Genomic DNA, 13,808 nt, shown 5'->3' on the forward strand with positions numbered 1-13,808 from the left:
GGAACACCTTTTTTATCTCACAAATCCATATCAGACACGTAGAGGGTGTTAATTGATCAGTTGCACAGAGTACAGGATAGATATGTACTTGTTAGAAGGAAGGACAGGGATGGTAAGATAAGAGAACCTGGAATAGCTGGAAGAAGCGCCTGGCATGATGGGAGAGGCAAACATTTGAGGGGCGTTTGAATGGGCACACGGATGTGAGGAAGGTGGAGGGATGTTGACATGGTGCAAGTAGGGGCAATCAGCCTTCGGGTGTTTCAGATTTGCTTCTCGCTGATTTGGATCAACATTGTCGGCCGAATGGCCTGTTTCTGTGCTGTTCTCCTCAATGTTGCACGTTCTATTCGGTTCCACCCCTCACGTTCGATCCTGACCCCCACTCTCTCTGTGAGGAGCTTACGAGTTCCCACTGTGACCGTGTGCAGCTTGTTCGGCTCCATTCGGCTCAATGACACGAGTCAGAGTAAACAAGCTGTGGAAGTGTATGGAATTGAAGCGGTGGGGTTTGGGGTTTGAGATGGGACTGGTCCCCTGGAACAGTCATTGTCCTGACGGGTTTCAGGCCACCTTTGTTGTTACAAGTGGGAGGGCAATGATACTGAGTTAAGGGATCAAAACGTACAAACAAGCTGGAGGAACTCAGCAAGTGGAGCAGCATCTGTGGAAACGAGCAATCAACGTTTCGGGCCGAGACCTTTCGTCAGGACTGATGAAGGAGGAGATTTGGAGCCCTATAAAGAGGTGCAGGGGTGTTGGGGGGTGGGAAGGAGAAGGCGGGTAGGTGCCAAGTGAAAAAACAATCAGAGGAAAGATCAAGGGGTGGGGGAGGAGAGGCAGGGAGCGGATAGGCAGGAAAGGTGAAGAATGAATGTAAGGGGAAAACACTATGTGTAGTATAGTTTATAGGACCCCTACCCCCTCCTTCAGTCCTGAAGAAAGATCTTGGCCCGAAACGTTGACTGCTCGTTTCCACAGAAGCTTCCCGACTTGCTGAGTTCCTCTAGCTTTTTTGTACGTGTTGATCTGAACACAGAATCTGCAGTGTACTTTGTGTTGACTGAGTTAAGGGATGTCGTTGTTAGTCAGAGAGTAAACGGGACCTGAGCTGAATTTCAGATTAACACTAAATATTATTCTATCCCTCAGCTGCTAGCTGCACAGTCGATGATCCGTGTGTAAACTACAACGACCTGGATCAGCCGTGGAGGAGCACAAATTGTTTCCAAACTGGTTGCACCAACGGACAATGGATGGGTGATGGAAATCTTAGAGAGGGATGGTACAGATTTCACAGGTACTGTGAGGTGGTGATCACTGAGGAACTGCACACTGAAGGGAAATGCAAACTGAGGAACAACGTGTGTGTAAATGGGAAATGCAGAGAGACCGGCATTAACAGCGACGACAATGAGTTGGGGAGTAAATACATGGGGTGGGTAGATCCCACCCTCTCGGGCTTAGAAATACGGGGCGTGTACAATTGAGAGGGAATTCACAGGATTGGTAGGTTATTGACCTGAAAAGGGGAACTGACTGGGTGAATCCATTTTCCCACCTCTCTGTCTGAGTGCCTGAGACGTGCAATTTGAAACTCGATCACAGCGCCGCACTGTGTTTGGAGAACTGACTGGCGGATACAGAGATGGGGGTGGGAGAAAGTGTCTGAGGACACAAGCTGACTCATGGAACAGACCAGAGATAAGATGGGGTCACGAACTATTATATCTCTAAGAGCAGAGGACGATTGAAGCATCGAGGTGAAAGCGGAGGGAGTCAGCGAAGGCTCCCAATAGAGACGGTCAACAGCCGGATTAGCGTGTTCGTGCCTGAGTCGGTGGGCTTTGGCCGCAGGTTGGCGGCATTCGGACCCGGTTGGGTGATCACTGTTTACGAAAGGACTGAGTTTGTGCGACTGCACTCTTTGTATGCACATAAAAAGACGTTTCCTATATTCTAAGATATAAGTGATTATTGGACTGTACCTTATATTGATTTCCAGTTTTACGGCGTGTTACTTGTAGACGATTGGTGGGTTGGTGATCTGCCTATTTCGTTAGGGGACGGGTGCTAGTGTCGCTGTTCTTTTCTGCGAATCATTTGTCAGTGAATGTTACAGTAGCAATTTGTTTGTTTGTTTGTTTGATTTTTTTAAGCTCTCCGGGAGGTTGGGAGCGCGTGGTCTGCGAGCTTTGCTTCTTTTATTTTTCCCGCCGGTGTGAAATTGATGATTTTTTTTTTCATGGAATTTCTGTATTTAATCGATATCTGTAATAGACCCATATCAGAGTTGCATTGCAGATGCACACTATGTCATAGATCGAACTGTTGAAATTTTGAACTAACTCCCTCAGATCAGGGTCTGACTTTCTGATTACTGTTTCAGTTCAGGAGGATGGACAATGCCCGAGACAGTCTTTCCAGAGGATCGCTGCTCCGGGGTGATCCCGGGCTGGTTAAACGGTAGGATCAGGGTTAACATCTACGGGGTTTGTTGTTTCTGTGGAAGCTCAGTCTGAACACTTGGATAACTTCAAACACAGGCACTGAACCCAAACTCCCTGAGAGGAATCGGCACACGGACTACCCTCTGGCCGTGAGCCGTTGCTGCTGTGGGCAGGGTGGGGTGGGGAGAGGTAGTTGAGCTGTCTGCTATTTCACTGGTTCCCGTATCACACTGCCTGGCGTACTGTGGGACCGGGTACATTTCACAATGTTTATAAACGTTATTCCAGGTAGCCACCCCAACGTGACAGAAGGGGAGGTGACCAGGACCGTCTGTTTCACCTAGAATGAAGACACCTGCTACTGGAGCCGGGAAATCAAGTTGAAAAACTGCTCCGATTACTTTGTGTATCATCTGAAGCCGACACCCTGTTCTAGAGCTGTGTACTGTACAGGTCGGTCACTGTTCCCCCGTGACACTGGAATATGGGTGTTCTGGGAAATATCCGGGACATCCCGTGTTACCAACATGAACACTGAGCTGAGTTTTCCAAACAGCTGCTGTACGGTGGTAAAACCATCGTCTGGTTGGATGGTGGGATCGATAAAGAAGTGAGGAAGTGGCCGAGACGTAGGGGAAGACGGAGAGGAGGGACATCTAGAGCGAGACCGAGGGGTGAGGGGTGTAGACGGAGAAAGATAATTGAGGGACACTGAGAAAGACCGAGCAGGGAGGGAGGGAGCGTGGGTCATTGAGAGGGGTGGAAGAAGGAGGGGAGGCGGAGGTGGGTAGAGCATGAGGGAACGAATAGACTGGCAGAGAGAGGGAGGTGGGGAGAGAGTGGGGAGAATGTCAAAGAGAGACAAAGTGTATGTAGAGACTGAGGTGAGACGGCGGTCTGAACAGATTGAGGAGAGAGGGTGGGAGACCAGAGAAGAGTGGAAGGCAGTGAGGGATAGAATTGAGATTGGGAAGACTGACCGCAGGAAGGGGCAGAAGAATAACCGAAAAAGTGGAGGAGAATGGAATGAAAGAAGCTAAGGAAGATTTTCGTGCGATTAGAGAACAGAAATGTGTGACAGTGGAAAAGGAGGTATGGAGAGTTCAGGGAAATGGAAGGAGAATGTGAATAGAGCAAAACGGAGATCGGAATAAGAAAATGGTTGGATGTGGTGTGACATGCCACAGGGGAGGAAATGAGAGATTAGGCAAAAGCTTGTGGACTGTGTTCCAGGAGAGGGCTGGCACTGGTTTCACCACAGACCTAGTTGCCAACTTCCTGCAGCCCAGGCCTATTCTGATTACCTATTCCAGTGTTTCAACTCTCCCACGTCCCTGTTCCTTCCTTACAGACCTGGAAGTTTCCACAAGGAACAGCCGGAATTATCATGGACTGGAGGTTCCACCCATGAACCGACCTCCAACCCAACAAAAGTTTCTGTCTCTCTCACTCTCTCTCTCCCCACCTTCCCCCATCTCTCTTACCCTTTCTCTCTGTCTCTAGCTCTCTCTAGACCTCTATCTCTGTGTCTGTGTCTGTCTCTGCCTCTCTGTCCGTGATTGCCTCTGTGCAATAGAGCCTGATGAATTTGTGAATTATTTGCGAATAAATCGGTCATGATAGCTATGTAGAGCTAATTCAAGTCATATGGTCTGAAATTACCAGCAATTTACACTGGTCAGAAACAAAGCATTACTTGTTTCTTATTTTCCTCCCACCCGCAAGCACACTTGTGTATCTGTCAGCCAGCTTCCTGTGCGTCTGAAAGCTCCTTGTACTTCCACCCTGGTCGGTTACAATGAGAAGAGAGCATGTCCTGGGTGATTGGGGTCCTTAATGATGGATGCTTTTTTTTGAGACATCACTCCTCGAAGATATCCTGGATGCTGAGGAGGCTAGTGCTGACTGAATTTATAACAAAGCAGCATACTTTGAGCCTGTTTCACCCTCCCAAAAAAGTGCAAGACAGGAATGCAGACAGTTAGAATACTCCCCGAAACAGATCTATAGAATCTCTCCATCCTGGAACTGCTGTATCCGCCCTCTGCGCTTTCTCTCACGCCCCCCCGTTCAACTACCTACGCCAGTTCTGTGTCCCTGTCAGGGAACCATGTGCTCTGCTGGAGTATTCGGTTCAACATCAGTGAGTCATGTTCAATTCTGACACCAGTGCTCTCTGTCTGGAGTTTCAAGTTCTTCTTGCGACCGTGTGGGTTCTTCCCTCCACCACACAAATACGTGCCGGTTAATTGGCTCCTATCAAATGTTTCAAACTTTGGATCAATGTCAGGACAAATCAAAGGCCAGGTGTCCTTGTGGATGAACTGTGCGAATATATGGAAGAAAACGGGAGAGGCAGGGGAGATGGGTATCATAGGACTGGACACCATACTCCGCACCCCCCCCCCCCCCGAGGCTACCATGTTCCTAAAGGGTGTAAGGCCATTTTTGTTGAAACAGGTAGATGATGGGAGAGCGCTGAACCATGAGTTAAGGAATGTTGTTACTGATAAACGGGAGATGATTGGTTCTCTGGGTTAATGATATTGGAGGTTCAGATGTAGATGGTCGTTGACTTGAGCCGAAATTCAGATTCACAGTGAACCTTGTTCTATCTCTCAGCTGCTGGCACCGCACGCTTTGACCCGTGTGTAACTCACACCGTCCTGGATCAGCCCTGGAGGAGCACAGATTGTTCCCACACTGAGTGCACCGGAGGACAATGGATGGGTGATGGAAAACTTGAAGTGGGATGGTACAGATTTAACAGGTAACATGAGGCAGCAATCACAGATGGGGATGTAAGTAGTGGGAACAAGGTGCGGGTGAATGGGAAATGCATGGACACCGGGAACATCAGTGATTACACTGAGATGGGGAGTAAATACCAGGACAGGCGGTTCAAACTTTCTTCAGCGTAGAGGCAGTGGCAGGTACGACAGGGTGGGGATTCCCTGGTTTAAGGGGTTATTGACTAAAGTCGGGATACAGACAGGGTGAGACCAATTCCGCAATTCTTTCTAACTGAAAGCCACCCTCTCTGATCAGGGACTGACTCTCTGATTACTGTTTCAGTTCCAGGGGACGGATGATTTCCGAAACAGTCTTTCCAGGGGCGCGCTGTTCCAGAGTGATCCCGGGCTGGTTGAACGGTAGGGTCAGGGTTTACATCTGTGGGGTTCAGTTATTTTTGACGACTGAGAGACCTTGTGCATTTTACAGTGTTGATTAACCGCATTCCAGGTTCCCATCCCAGTGTGGAAGAGGGGGAGGTGACCAGAACCGTCTGCTTCACCTGGAGAGATTTCACTTGTTATTGGAGAAGGGAGATCAAGGTGAAAAACTGCTGCCGTTACTTTGTGTATCAGCTGAAACCGGCACCCTGCTCCAGCGCCGTGTACTGTACAGGTAGGTCACTGTTCCCCTGTCACACTGAATATGGGTGCTGTGGCGTAACTGAGGGCGTCCCAAGTGACCAGCATGCACAACCAGGCTGAGTTTTCCAGACAGCTGCCTGGAGTGTGGACAAGCCATATCCTGGAGTGTGGGAAGGTGGGAATGGGGAGAGGGACTTAGGAAGAGACCTTGGGGAGACGCAGGTAGGAAGAGAGCGAGGGCAGAGCAAGGTAGGGGGGCCCGATGAACAGTCAGGTAGGGAGAGACCGAGGGACAGGCAGGTAGTGAGAGACCGAGGGACAGGCAGGTAGTGAGAGACCGAGGGACAGGTAGGTCAGGAGAGACCGAGGGACAGGCAGGTAGGTGGAGACCGAGGGACAGGCAGGTAGGGAGAGACCGAGGGACAGGCAGGTTGGGAGATACCGAGGGAGAGGGAGGTCGGGAGAGACCGAGGGACAGGCAGGTAGGGGGAGACCGACGGACAGGCAGGCAGCGGGAGACCGAGGAACAGGCAAGGTAGGGGGAGACCGAGGGACAGGCAGGTAGGGGGAGACCGAGGGACAGGCGAGGTAGGGTGAGACCGAGGGGCAGGCAGGTAGGGAGAGACCGAGGGCAGAGGGAGGTCGGGAGAGACCGAGGAATAGGCAAGTAGGGGGAGACCGACGGACAGGCAGGTAGGGGGAGACCGAGGGACAGGCAAGGTAGGGGGAGACCGAGGGACAGGCAGGTAGGGGGAGACCGAGGGACAGGCAAGGTAGGGTGAGACCGAGGGGCAGGCAGGTAGGGAGAGACCGAGGGCAGAGAGAGGTCGGGAGAGACCGAGGAATAGGCAAGTAGGGGGAGACTGAGGGACAGGCAGGTAGGGGGAGACCGAGGGCAGAGGGAGGTCGGGAGAGACCGAGGAATAGGCAAGTAGGGGGAGACCGAGGGACAGGCAGGTAGGGGGAGACCGAGGGCAGAGGGAGGTCGGGAGAGACCGAGGGACAGGCAAGGTAGGGGTAGACCGAGGGACAGGCAGGTAGGGGGAGACCGAGGGCAGATAGAGGTCGGGAGAGACCGAGGGACAGGCAGGTAGGGGGAGACCGACGGACAGGCAGGTAGGGGGAGACCGAGGGACAGGCAAGGTAGGGGGAGACCGAGGGACAGGCAGGTAGGGGGAGACCGAGGGACAGGCAAGGTAGGGTGAGACCGAGGGGCAGGCAGGTAGGGAGAGACCGAGGGCAGAGAGAGGTCGGGAGAGACCGAGGAATAGGCAAGTAGGGGGAGACTGAGGGACAGGCAGGTAGGGGGAGACCGAGGGCAGAGGGAGGTCGGGAGAGACCGAGGGACAGGCAAGGTAGGGGGAGACCGAGGGCAGAGGGAGGTCGGGAGAGACCGAGGAATAGGCAAGTAGGGGGAGACCGAGGAACAGGCAGGTAGGGGGAGACCGAGGGCAGAGGGAGGTCGGGAGAGACCGAGGGACAGGCAAGGTAGGGGGAGACCGAGGGACAGGCAGGTAGGGGGAGACCGAGGGCAGATAGAGGTCGGGAGAGACCGAGGGACAGGCAGGTAGGGGGAGACCGAGGGACAGGCAGGTAGGGGGAGACCGACGGACAGGCAGGTAGGGGGAGACCGAGGGACAGGCAAGGTAGGGGGAGACCGAGGGACAGGCAGGTAGGGGGAGACCGAGGGACAGGCAAGGTAGGGTGAGACCGAGGGGCAGGCAGGTAGGGAGAGACCGAGGGCAGAGAGAGGTCGGGAGAGACCGAGGAATAGGCAAGTAGGGGGAGACTGAGGGACAGGCAGGTAGGGGGAGACCGAGGGCAGAGGGAGGTCGGGAGAGACCGAGGAATAGGCAAGTAGGGGGAGACCGAGGGACAGGCAGGTAGGGGGAGACCGAGGGCAGAGGGAGGTCGGGAGAGACCGAGGGACAGGCAAGGTAGGGGTAGACCGAGGGACAGGCAGGTAGGGGGAGACCGAGGGCAGATAGAGGTCGGGAGAGACCGAGGGACAGGCAGGTAGGGGGGAGACCGACGGACAGGCAGGTAGGGGGAGACCGAGGGACAGGCAAGGTAGGGGGAGACCGAGGGACAGGCAGGTAGGGGGAGACCGAGGGACAGGCAAGGTAGGGTGAGACCGAGGGGCAGGCAGGTAGGGAGAGACCGAGGGCAGAGAGAGGTCGGGAGAGACCGAGGAATAGGCAAGTAGGGGGAGACTGAGGGACAGGCAGGTAGGGGGGAGACCGAGGGCAGAGGGAGGTCGGGAGAGACCGAGGGACAGGCAAGGTAGGGGGAGACCGAGGGCAGAGGGAGGTCGGGAGAGACCGAGGAATAGGCAAGTAGGGGGAGACCGAGGGACAGGCAGGTAGGGGGGAGACCGAGGGCAGAGGGAGGTCGGGAGAGACCGAGGGACAGGCAAGGTAGGGGGAGACCGAGGGACAGGCAGGTAGGGGGAGACCGAGGGCAGATAGAGGTCGGGAGAGACCGAGGGACAGGCAGGTAGGGGGAGACCGAGGTACAGGCAGGTAGGGGGAGACCGAGGGACAGGCAAGGTAGGGTGAGACCGAGGGGCAGGCAGGTAGGGAGAGTCCGAGAGACAGGCAGGTAGGGAGAGACCGAGGAACAGACAGGTAGTGAGAGACGAGGAACAGGCAGGTAGGGAGAGACCAAGGGCAGAGGGAGGTTGGGAGAGACCGAGGAACAGGCAGGTAGGGAGAGACCGAGGAACAGGCAGGTAGAGAGAGACCGACGGACAGGCAGGTAGGGAGAGACCGAGGGGAGAGGGAGGTAGGGGGAGACCGAGGCCAGAGGGAGGTAGGGAGAGACCGAGGGACAGGCAGGTAGGGAGAGACCGAGAGACAGGCAAGGTAGGGAGAGACCGATTGAAAATGGGGTAAGGAGAGACCGAGAGGAGAGGAAGTCCGGAGAGATGCGGGGGGGGGGGGGGTTGGTGAGTAGAAAGGAAGGGACTAAGAGGAGAATGAGATAGGGAGGGAGAGGCCGAGGGGAGAAGGAAGTAGGGAGAGTCCGACGGGAAATAGTAGAGGTCAGTGACGGAGGAGAGAGGGTCGTAAGGAGAGACAGAGCGGAGAAGGAGAAAGGGAGATACCGAGGGAGAGAGACGTCAAGAGAGGCTGAGGGGGTGGAAGAAAGGGAGGGACCAAGGGGAGGGGCCAGTAGGGGAGACCGCTAAGGTGGTGTGGTTGGGAGACCCTGAGTGAGAGGTATGGAGAGATTGAGGGTACTGGGAGGCAGTGGGAAATAGAATAAACAACGGGGAGAAGGCAAAGACAGGGTTGGAAGAAGGGCAGATATATTGGGGAAAGGCGGAGGGCAGAGTAGCAGCGGCAGTGGATATGGATGTGCGGAGAGTGACGGGAAGGGATGGACAGTGTGAATGGAGCAAAGTAATGACAGTGAAGAAGGAAGCGGCTGGATATGGTGTGAAATGTGATAAGGGAGGAGATGAGCGATTAGATAAAGTGTTTTCCAGGATAGGGTAATATCGGAGATGAAAATGAGAGGAATGATTTTGGTTTCATCACACACTGCGTCTCCCATCTCCTGAATTCTTTTCCCATTATGATGACCTTTTTCGGTATTTCCACACTTGCCTGTCTCTGTTCGTTCATTACAGCCCCGGAGACGACTACGACGGAACAGGCAAAACTAACTTCGACCGAAGTGTCCACGCAGGAACCGTCAACTGCCCCAAGAGAAGAGCCATCCTTAGGTACCAGGGCTTGTGTCTGTTACAGTCATTGGATATCTGTCACTCTGTGGCTCGCTCACTCTCTCATTCCCTCTTCCGGCCTCTCCTTTTGATTTAGAGCAACAATGTGGTGAAATTTCTTCAGCTAGAGTGTGATGAATCAGTGACCTTTTAGGTCAGATAATTGCTTATATTTACAGTGGAGGTTGATCGGTCCTTGATTAGGAGCAGAGCCGAAGATTACAGGGAAATTGCGGGAGAATATCTTTGAGAAGGATAATAAATTAGCCACAGCGCATTGTTTGTTTCATATTTTCTCCAGCCCACCCCGCAGTACACTTGTGTCTGCCTTCCAACTCAGGCCCTGAACCCCTACCTCCAAACATCCTCCCAGAATCAGAATCAGGTTCAATACGTTGTGAAATTAGCCGTGATGTGACAGCGGGACTCTATGATACAGCATCCAAAAATCCCGTATATTACAGTAAACAGAAATGTATTTCTAATGTAAAAATGTTCAGTTAAATAAACACTGCAGAGTGAGAAAAACAGTAGAACGGTGGAGTTCATTGGTTCAATGTTCATTCAGAAATCAGATGACAAATGGGGGGGGGGGGGAATGAGGAGAGAGGCGGTAGGGAAGAACCGAATGCAGAGGTGGTGAAGGAGAGATCGAAGGGAGAGAGTGGTCAGGAGAGACGGAGGGTTGAAGGAAGCAGAGGGAAAAACGAATAGGAAAACTGGCTAAAGGAAGTGTCAGGCGGGGGTAGGATAAGAGAAATAGAATGAAAGAGTGAAGGAGAGTGCGAGGAGGGAGGCTGGAGAGCATCTTTGTGCTCTCTCTTTCTCTCTCTCCCTCTCTCTCTCTACCTCCCCCCTCTCCCCCTCCATCTCCCTTTCCCTTTCCACTCCCCCTCTCTCCCTCTCTTCATCTCTGTCTCCCTCTCCTTCTCCATCTCCCTATCCCTCTTCCTATCCGCTTACTCTCCCCTATCCCTCTCCCACTCCACCCCCTCTCTCTCTCTCTCTCTCTCTCTCTCTCTCTCTCTCTCTCTCTCTCTCTCTCTCTCTCTCTCTCTCTCTCTCTCTCTCTCTCTCTCTCTCCCTCCCTCCCTCCCTCACCGAATGTGCAGTGAAACATGGGTTATGTTGCCAGGGGAGATAGAGGGGCGGGTGGCCAGTCCGTGGCTGGAGAAGGAAAACGTGGAGACCCAGAGTGACGATCAGAGCAATGGGGAAATTGGGGAAGTGACATGAAACAGATTGTATATATATATATATATATATATACAGAGACGTCATGTCACTGAAGGAGGGACTCACTGGCTGTGGTGTGTCATGTTGTATTTCTGAAGAGATTGTGGGAATGATTGCTGAGTGAGAGGGATGAAGATATGGGGTGGTCTGGGTTACGGCCTTATGTTTGGTAAGGCCTGAACGGAGATTGATAAATTGAGTGCACGCGGGTGGTTTAAAGCCAATTGGGTGAAAGGGCCTGATTCCACGATGTATTACTCCATGTGCCTGTTCTCCATGTGGTCAAAAGCCTTCGCTCTTCATTAACACACAATACCAAACACCAGGAACTCTAGTCTTCTGCAGCAATGAACATATACCGCTCTAAACCAACATGTGGATATCACTGGCATAATTCCACATGTCCATAACACATTGCAATCCAGGTAACTGGGAAATCTCACACTCTATGTTTCTTCCTCTCTCACTCTGGATTCGTACATCTTTCTCTTCACAATTCAGTCTCTTTTTCTCATTCACTCTCTATCGCTATCACTTTTCATCGCGCTCAGTGTCTGTCTCTCCCTTGTTATTTGCCTCTCATTTCTAACTCTACATGCTCTCTGCCTTACTCCCCCTCTCCCTGACCCCCACCCTAACCCGCCTGCCGTTTTCTCAGACTCGTCCTGCCCCTATCGTGAGCAATACCGACTGACAGCGTAGGTGATGAGGTCGGGTGGGCGGATCCAATGTCTCAGACGGTGCTGGAGGGGGAGGGGATTGCGCAATCGAGGGGACAGAGACGACGCAACACGTGCCCTGAGCGGCACTTGACCTGACAGTGTAACCATGTTGACACTGGGCTGTTTTCTTTAGAGGAAGAGCACACGTGGATTGAAGTGCTGGTGGCAGCGAGTGGAGGCATGACTGACGAAGAGGTGCGGGAAGCCACTCGGCAGAAGGTGAGAGAGTGAACTGACAGGGGTAAGGTAGGGGTGAGGAGGAACGTTGGGGCCCATATTCTCTCCTTCGCTTCCCATTACGTCTCCTCCTTCCTCTCTCCCTCCCTCCGTGTCTCTCTCTCTTTCACTCTCTCTCTTTTCTCTCTTTCCACTCTTTTCTCTCTCTCTCTTCTTTCCATTCTCTCTACTCTCATTCACCTCTTTTCTCTTACCTCCCTCTCTCAGCTTCTCTTGTTCCGTCAAAACCCCTCAACTACCTCACCAAGCATTCACCTTCCTCTACGCAGCTCCGGGAGATGTTCGGTGATCCAGATCCTCAGCTCGAACTTGTGCTGTGCATGTCGGAGATTCCGGAGGAGAGAGGGGCGACCCATCAACGAATGAAGAAGTCTACAGTTCCATCTCCCTGACGCTTCACACCCTCTCCCTTACTCTATCCTGCCTTAAGCCAAAGATACTGTCCACAGAGCCTTCATACTAGTTGAGCCTCAAGATGTTGCTACATTCCCCTGATTCGCAATGTATCTCAGCCTGCGTGTTTTTAGTTGGTCAAAATATGAAGTATTATCCCAATGAGTAGTGACAGCAGAAGCCTAGAGTCACAGAGTATCCTGGGTATGGTCACAGTACACACTGACACTCCTCACTGCAGTGTGAGACGTCAAATACATTCCACAGTGTATGGTTCCCTGTAAGGAACGACACCGTTCACTTCAGAACTGGGTCAGTGAGGGGCGTCACACAGTTTCCACCGTGTTTCGTTCCCTGTAAAGACGGACACCCCTCACAACAGCACTGGGTCAGTACGGAACGTCATTCACCTTCCACAGAGTATGATCCCTGTGAAAGCCGACTCACCTCACTACAGGACTGGGTCAGTGTGAGAGATTACACACCTTCAACAGTGCATGGATCCCGTAAACAGCGGCACCGCTTACTGCAGGACTGGGTCAGTTCGAGTCACACACCTTCCAGAGTGTATGGTCCCGATAAACACCGGAACCTCTCATTATAGGAATGAGTCAGTGTGAGAGGTCACACACTTTCCACAGTGTATTGTTCCTATAACCACCGACACACCTCACTGAAGCATCGGATCAGTGTGAGACACACATCTGCGCTCACAATAAATTTGAAAAATTACGTGACACCGGGCTTCATTGTTTTAATTTATTGCCAATGATTTGCTGTTAACTGCTTGATTATACTGAAATAATGTGTAAAGTAATGAATAGCGTTTTGATTAAAAAGCAAAACCGTGAAATTGTCATGAGGTATGGATATAGTGTGTAACGTCTCTGGACCTCCGGATGTCTGAAGAAAGTATCCTGCCCACCCTTGCCCAGACATCTATGTACACTCGCACACCACAGGACACTCCTGTACATATCCACCCGGTCACAATGAAGCACTCTCATTGTCCATCTCTCACCCTGACATTCTCCCATTCTCCGCCTGACGTTCTCCCATTTTCCCTCTCTCCCTCGGACACACTCATTCCTCATTCCTCTCTCTCACTACATAGCGTTTTCCATCTCCCATTCCATCTCATTATATTTTCTCTCTGTCTCACACTGTCTCCATCTCATTCTCTCACGTGTCTCTTCTCTATGCTCTGCATTACTACGTCTGTCCGTCGCGGACCATAACCCACCGAATCCCCTCCCCATAGTTAAGCCATCCCTCCACTAAGCTAGCGACAAAAGCTGCACAAAAAACTTCAGCTGAGGTCTGACCCATGTTTCACAAAGTTATGATCGACCAGAGAAAAGATTCACCAGGACTGACGGACTTAATGAGAGACTGGACAGGTTAGAACCGCTTTTCCTGGAGATACGGAGGCTGACAGGTAAAGTGAAATGCTAAGCCTCTACAGAGCATGCGTCAGGCTGCACTTGGGAGTGTTGTGTGCAGCTTGGAATCTTTATTTAAGAGGGATGTGTTGACATTGGGGAGGGTCAGGCGGAGGTTCAGGAGAATAATCATCGGAATGAAAGGTTAACATATAAATAACGTTTTATGGCTCTGCGCCTGTACTGAGCGTGGTTTCGAAGCATGAAGGAGCTGAACTATT

At 52.3% G+C, this 13,808-nt stretch overlaps 1 protein-coding gene across 1 annotated transcript; it reads left to right on the plus strand.

Annotated features, from left to right (window-relative positions):
* Positions 1-2,871: 2,871 nt before the first annotated feature.
* LOC140723523 (pancreatic secretory granule membrane major glycoprotein GP2-like) lies at positions 2,872-12,688 on the plus strand. Its single transcript, XM_073038087.1, has 7 exons — positions 2,872-2,903; positions 5,073-5,220; positions 5,526-5,602; positions 5,694-5,858; positions 9,462-9,557; positions 11,649-11,734; positions 12,022-12,688. The coding sequence occupies exons 2-7, from the start codon at positions 5,177-5,179 to the stop codon at positions 12,142-12,144; spliced, it is 591 nt and encodes a 196-aa protein (XP_072894188.1). The 5' UTR covers positions 2,872-2,903; positions 5,073-5,176; the 3' UTR covers positions 12,145-12,688.
* The last annotated feature ends 1,120 nt before the right edge of the window (positions 12,689-13,808 follow it).

The sequence above is a fragment of the Hemitrygon akajei genome, unplaced genomic scaffold (assembly GCF_048418815.1).
Source record: "Hemitrygon akajei unplaced genomic scaffold, sHemAka1.3 Scf000117, whole genome shotgun sequence".
NCBI lineage: Eukaryota > Metazoa > Chordata > Chondrichthyes > Myliobatiformes > Dasyatidae > Hemitrygon > Hemitrygon akajei.